The 7,393-nt window shown below is 28.3% G+C and overlaps 1 protein-coding gene across 1 annotated transcript; it reads right to left on the bottom strand.

Moving 5' to 3' along the window:
- Window positions 1-285: 285 nt before the first annotated feature.
- On the bottom strand, window positions 286-4,057 carry LOC115713117 (glycosyl hydrolase 5 family protein). Its single transcript, XM_030641602.2, has 4 exons — window positions 3,571-4,057; window positions 3,246-3,496; window positions 1,590-2,110; window positions 286-903 (listed from the first exon to the last, which is right to left on the bottom strand). Exons 1-4 carry the CDS (start codon window positions 4,003-4,005, stop codon window positions 422-424), a joined length of 1,689 nt encoding a protein of 562 aa, XP_030497462.2. The 5' UTR covers window positions 4,006-4,057; the 3' UTR covers window positions 286-421.
- Between the last annotated feature and the right edge of the window lie 3,336 nt (window positions 4,058-7,393).

Below are 7,393 nucleotides of genomic sequence, written 5' to 3'. Positions count from 1 at the left end.
TATTAAGTTGATAATACTATACATATTTTTCACCATTGTTACTCTAGGAATTTTTCTTAAGTTTCATTTTGATTTCATCTACGTTCTAGCTTTCCGACATTCTGATTTTAGGCATTATAAGTTTATAAAGATTCAATAGATGGTTTTTTTTTTTTTTCAAATCTCCTTTAAAGGGAAGCGCTATAGAATTGTAAAGTTTGGTTAGATGAAATACAATTTTCTTCCAAAAAAAAAACCTTCTAACACTCACACATTGAGTTTTCGGCAACTAACATCATGGATGAGTTTATACCGTCAATAAAAGTTTATATTCTTCTCAAAGAGTTATGATGTATTAGTCCTTTTCCCTTCTCATATAATATGTAAATATGTGAACACAGTTACGTACAGCAATTGCATATGATATAAGCAATCCTAATACTCACGATTTTGAGTCATAATAATCAAAACTATCAGAAAAAGATCCAAACAACTTTGGTTTTCTTGTGCTGTGAACAAGTTTGAACCATTGCCTAGACGGGTCACACGAACTATGTCTACTCACGCAATGACAAGTGTTTATGATCACAACTTCATTTGCAGAGTCAACATCAAGGCAAACGGTGTCGTTTTTGCCAGTTGTAGTAGAGAGGTGCAACTTAGATTCCGAAATGGGCTTCCATTTGGAGTCAATGCCTTTACAATATTTGCTAAGCTGTGCTGGTTTTCCTTGCTCTAGTGCTCGTAAGCATAAGGGTGTTCCTCTCATGGTCAATATATTCTCATCACGTGAATAATGCCACGCTACAGAACTAGAGCAGGGACCTAAACTCAATGGACCCAATTTGGATTTTCTTACAATACAAAGTCCACTTGCTGGGTGGAAAATCACTTTGTGTGGTCTACTTCTTGATAAACCTGGTCCTGCAAATTTTCATATCAATATTATACTAATGTTTTGAACCATTTCAATTATAAATAACATGCATTATTACTGGCTAAATTAATACAGATAAGACATGGTTAAAGCAAGATCCCACATCATTATTAAATTCTCATGGTAGAAATTACATTGTTTTTTTTTTAATTTTATTTTATTTATGTTAATGTTGTGCTTAATAATATTATTTGTATGTGCTAAAAACCATTATAAAGAAAATAAAATATATACTATGCATACATATGGCTATCACCTACCATAAAATTATTAATTTCTCATATAGCTAGCACAAATAAAATTATAAGTTTACTGGGGGTTAAAAAAATAAAATAAAAATTCACTAATTAGTTATAGGAAATTATAAGTTTAATTTGTCATTGCCACATAAGTGTTATATGTATAATATAATTAATTTTTAATTTTAAGAAATTCCTTTTCTCATAAAAATTTAATAAAAAAAATTAAAATTTGTTAATATTTATTTATAGATAGCTAATAAAAATAATTCAAATATTAAATTGCACATGTCACGTTGATGTAGCAATGACATATTATATGGGATAAAATATAACATGAATATTACATTTTAGTATACTATAGTTAATAGTTTGGGGAGTTTTAATAGAAATAAAAAAAATATATAGAAATAGAGTAACTTATAATAACGTACCTTGAAATGAGTATGTGAGAGAAATAATTTTGTGTAAAAGAGTTGCATTTCTGATTCCATCGAAATTATAGTTTAAGACAGCATAATACTCATTTAATCCAACAACACCTTCTCTATAGTAGTAACTACCTCCCAAAGTCCACAAAGCCCAATCCAAGTCCAATTCAGCTGCTACAGCTAAGGCGCAATTCAAGTACCTGTTGTCATTCTCATTGGTCCCCCTTTGATCCACTCCAAACTCACTAAAAAACAAAGGAAACCCTTTCTTTACCAGAAATCCAGATTCTCTTTTCATGTTATTACCCACCAAACCACACACTTTGTTTGCATTTTCACTTTCCCATGCCTTGGAATCTACGAATGAATACCAGTGAACTTCAAAGACTAGTTTCCCAGAGAATGTGAGCTCGAATGGTCGATTGCGTAGGAATGACAAGTGGGTGTCGTAATTTAAACCCGAAATAATTACAAGAACGTGTGGGTTTGCTGAGTGAACTGCCTCGGCTCCTTTTTGCATGTACCTATATCATAATAATATTAAGATGAAATGTTAAAGCTATGTTTGGTTGGGATGAAAGAATTAAAAGAAGAAAAAAAAAGTTTGAAAAAGTAAATGGGAATAAGAAGAAATAATAAGTGACAAATGCATTGATATGGGTAATCTTTTTAATTAGATATATACACATTATTATGATTTAGAATTAAGTGGTGCTCACCCCTTAAAAAAGAAAAAAAACAAAAAGAATTAAGTGGTCACCATATTTGTATTTTTTATTTTTTTTTTCTTTTAATTTATAAGGATATCTTATCTTTAAATGTGAAAAAGGACATATATATATATATGAAACTTAATTAACATATATATTGCACGGATATAAATTAGTGCTCGTTTTGTAATTAAAGTCAATGTATTAAATGAGTATTACAAGTGTGGAATTGTCATAGATAGACAAAAATTGAGACACAATTTTAGGCAGGTGATATAGGAGATGAGATTTTTCAAAGTTATGCACATTATTCCTTTCCCATTTGTAACATTTATTTTATTATGTATGAATAATATACCAAAAAATGAAAAATAAATTAATAATTCCATTAGAGAGATCCATATTTTCATTTCAATTTTCTTTTCTATCTCTTTAATTAATTTATTTAGGGTGTGTTTAAAAATAATTGTATAAGTAGTAGGCAGTATAATTACTATGTAATATAATTAGATGTGTTTGAATATAAAATAGTAATTATATATAAATTTCTAAAATATTATTTGACAAACTAATTGGTAATTATACATAAAATAATAATTTCAGTAGTTGATATTTAAAATAAAATATTTTAGTAATCACACTCAATTTCCCATGAGAATTGGAGACTCTAATTGAAACTTTCAATTACAAATGTAATTATATAGTCTAACAAATCTATCAAATCATATAATTACTTCTAATTACATACAAATATTTCAATTATACAGTAGTTTCCAAAATGCATTTATATTTATTTGTAGCCGTTGAATTTTTTTAATTTTTATTACGCATATAAATATAACATATTTTCTCTTTATTTTTCACTATATTAGATTTGATTTGCAAATTAAATGACATTATTATAGACACAAATATGGAGTGATGAGACTATGAAGCAGCGGTTACTTACTTGTACCAATCATCTTCATTCTGCCTGGGACCACGCAGCTCGTTCCTCAAGCTCATGCCCACTACATTAGTGTCACCTTTGAACAATGTGGCCATACGAGTAAGCCCATCAATCCACAAATCTGGGTCGAAGTACTCCTCCCCAAAGAACCCATTCCCGTCACTTTTATTATTACAACACCAACTGGGTTTGCTTACATGATTGTCCAATATCACCATCACCTTCCCTTTTCCAAGCTCAGATACAACTCCCTATATACATAACATATAAACAAATTACACAATAAGTATTTATAATTTTTAACGTATATATATATAGTACGTACCTGGTAGGCTTTGATGAGGGGAATATCGATGATGGAGGGATTATTTGCCTCAATACCAGCTATAGCTTCATAAAGACCGTATCTTTGAAAAGACTGTCGAACTGTGAGAGAAGCAAGTGAGTTGTTGGTGGCCAAGTAGACTGGCCAAGTGAGACGAACACAGTTAAACCCCATTGAGGAAATTCGGCCAACGATGGCTTCTATGGGCTGCTTGTTTAGGCCTTCAGCCAGTACAAGCTCTAGATGAGAAACCCAATTCACGCAGGAGAGTTTCACTCTCTTCCCGCTCATCTCTTCCACAATCCATCTTGAATTTGTGGTCAGTGGAAGACCAGTCACCGGGGCTGGTTGGGATACTAAGAAGATTATTAATGTTATGAAAGATAAAATATTAAGTGAGAGATGGTGTGGGTAAGAGGAACTTACAGTCTTCATGGTTATTTTTGCTGTTTGAATTGTAGTAGTTATCCATACATTTATAGTAAAGCTATAGAGAGATATATTTTCATGCGTTATATTATTCCCCATTTGTTTGTTTGTTTTTTTTTTTTTTGTGTAATTAATAATAATAATAATAATAATAATAATAATAATAATAATAATAATAATAATAATATGCTTTAGCTTTTTTTTTTTAATGGAATAATATGCTGTATTGTTAATTTCACTTATCAAAAAAACAAAAAAAATCACTCTAATAAAAATAGTAAAGAAATTAATGGCTGTAGTAAATGATTTAGCTAAAATAACTATGTACTATTTGCTGGTATTTATTTCCATATTTTATCACTTAAAAGATATATCTGTACTAGTTAACGCAAGTATAAATTGTATTTGGGTAAATATTATTTTGTACTCTGTGTTTTACAAAAGTTACATATTGGATCATCTATTTTGTAAAATGACAAAATGGACCCTGTATTTTTCAAAATAGTAAAAATAGGACCGGCCCTAAGCTTACTTTTCGACAACTTTTTTTATAATATAAAAAACTTGAAAATAATTCCTAATACGAACAGATACAGAAAATGTAAACAGTTTTGTCATAAATATATTTAGATCGGATTATCATTAAATTTTATTTTGACAAAAAATCAGTTCAGGGTACTATTTGTACTATTTTGGAAAGTAAAAGGTTTATTTTATCATTTAATAAAATAGAGTGTCCAATCGATAACTTTTACAAAACACAGAATCTAAAATGGTAGTTACCAATTGTATTTTAGTCTTATAATAATAATAGTTTATAGAATTTTTTATTTGGTATATTATATTATATTATATATTACTTTATTAAATTATATTATATATCATATTTTTATATAATAGTGAAAATTACATGAAATATGGGATTTCATAACAAAGTTAGAAAAATATGGTATTTTTAGGTTTGCCACTCTTCTATGGCATTTTTTCACATTTAAGATTTTTTATGGTATTTGATATGTCATATTTTTATAAACTTATTATCCAATCCCATATTTTATGTTTTTGTTTTTAGCTTAATTAGTTTTATTTATTTTTTAATTTATTTTACACTTACATTTTAGGGTTTCTTTTTATTTGAAAAATTTACACCAAATACTACATTTTTTTTTTCAAACATTACATTTTTAATTTGACAAGAACATTTTACTTTTATACTTTTATTAATTTTTTTTTTCTTTTTTACTTATTGAAACTTCAAAAAGTTTTTTTTTTGGTCTTTTTTATATATTTTTTTAGTCAATTTTGGCTCTCTTTTTTCTTTTCAACTTTTAAGTGAGTTGCTACTTTTTTTTTTCTTTCTTTCGCTTATCTCTCTCTATTTTTTTTTTCTAATTTCTCTTTGTGTCTCTCTTTTTTTTTTAAATTTTTTTTCTCAACCTAATTTTTTTCTCTTAATATATATAATAAGTGTACATTTTTATATTTCATTTTTTTTTTACAAAAATTAAACTTGTTTTTTATTTAAACTACTATTTATTTTTTTTTTGTTAAAAACTAATTATTCCATTAAAAACAGCAGAAAAAAAAAACCAGTTTCATCAATATCATCCTAAAAAAAACAATATAAAAAATCATAATCTAAAAAGAATCCAAACTTTAAAAACTAGTTTCATCAACATTGAAAGAAACTAATAATTTCATTTAAAGAATACAAAAAATAGTTTCATCAACAAGATAATGAAAAAAATTACAATCTAAAGACGATACTAACTTTAAAAACCAGTTTCATCAATATTAAAATAAACGAATTATTTCATTAAAAGAGGCAAAAAAAAAAAATAGTTTCATCAATAACATAATAAAAAATACACAATGCCTAATAACTAAACTTTTACAAATTAACGATACTAAATTTAAAAACCAGTTTCGAACATATAAATTTTATATCAATACCTAATAATCAAACTTCTAACTTCATTCTTTATTTTGGCATTTAATTTTTTATTTGCTTGCTCAAAAATTAAAGTTAATTTAAACATACAATATGCAACAAATATAACAAAGAGAATCATAAATTAAAATCAAAGAGAAAAAAAAGAAACAAAGAAAATTAAAGAGACAAAAGTGCAATAAAAACCATAAAAGAATAACAAAAAAAAAACAGTGGAATGTGAGAAACAAGTTAGTAAAACAACCAAAATAAAAACAAACAAATAAAACCAGTTTCTTGAAATAAATTAATAAAAAATTGAATAAAACTCAATTATGAACAACAATAAAAAAAAATCAATTATAAAAACTAGTTACTTCAAAAACCAGCTATGAAAATAATAAAATAATATGTGTGTCAGAAACTGATTAATTAAAATAAAATAAAAATTGTTGTTCAAATATCATACAATAATAAAACTGGTTTTATACAAACTAAAAAATATATAATAATATCATAAAAATTGAGCAACCCCATTACGTAACGGATTAAACCTGTGAAACCAGTTTCGACATGTGAAACCAGTTTTGACGTTATAAAAAATCATAACAAAATACAAATGTTAATAATAAAGTTAATTGAAACCAGTTTCACCAGACAATCAAATAAAAACATACACACACACACAAATATACAAAAAAAAAAAAAAAATACTAATCACAAATATAATCAAAACAACACATAATGCCTACCAATAATTTAATAACAAAATATAAATGTAAGTTTCTGTTGCTCCAGAATTCGCCCAAAATACGTGGACCAGTCGAGAGGGGACACGTGGATCAGATAACTTGGAAAGATTTGCTAAGTCTTTGTGCGCCACCAGGAAGCGCTGTTAGCATGGGTCCCGGAGGAGGCACCCGGAGTACAAGGTACTCTAGGAAGCTAGTATAGCGTGAAGGCTCTCCGGGATATGTCAGGTCTCTCCCGAGAAATCAAGTCGCATTTAATGCTGCATGGGAGGAAGCGTGTTGGGACTGTAACACGCAATAAAGTCTGACGGCACAACCTCTGAACAGCAGCGCTACAGTAATGATCATTTAAGTCTAGCGACGGCTACTCTGCGAAGAGTCACGTCAATCACAAGGCAAAAAGGACATTCTTCATAAAAGCCCTACAGCACCTAGGGATTTGACCATGCATCACCCATGGTATATTCATCGGAAATGCCCAACTTTATGGATACTTACAGATACATGTGTAAGAACAATTCTAGGGATTACCCCACCAAAACACTATAAATACCCCCTCAAAGCTCATTTAATGGGGTCGAGAATCTTGGGTTGCAAAAGAGCAAGAAGAGAAAATACTCACCAAGAACATTCTCTGTATTTATGAGAAAGACATTCTCTCAAGTGTAGAATCTCCATTAAACACATCCATTAATAACAGAGGCTCGTGGAC

Source organism: Cannabis sativa, chromosome 4 (genome assembly GCF_029168945.1).
Source record: "Cannabis sativa cultivar Pink pepper isolate KNU-18-1 chromosome 4, ASM2916894v1, whole genome shotgun sequence".
In the NCBI taxonomy this organism is placed as follows: domain Eukaryota; kingdom Viridiplantae; phylum Streptophyta; class Magnoliopsida; order Rosales; family Cannabaceae; genus Cannabis; species Cannabis sativa.
This window is presented reverse-complemented; position numbering and strand designations above follow the sequence as displayed.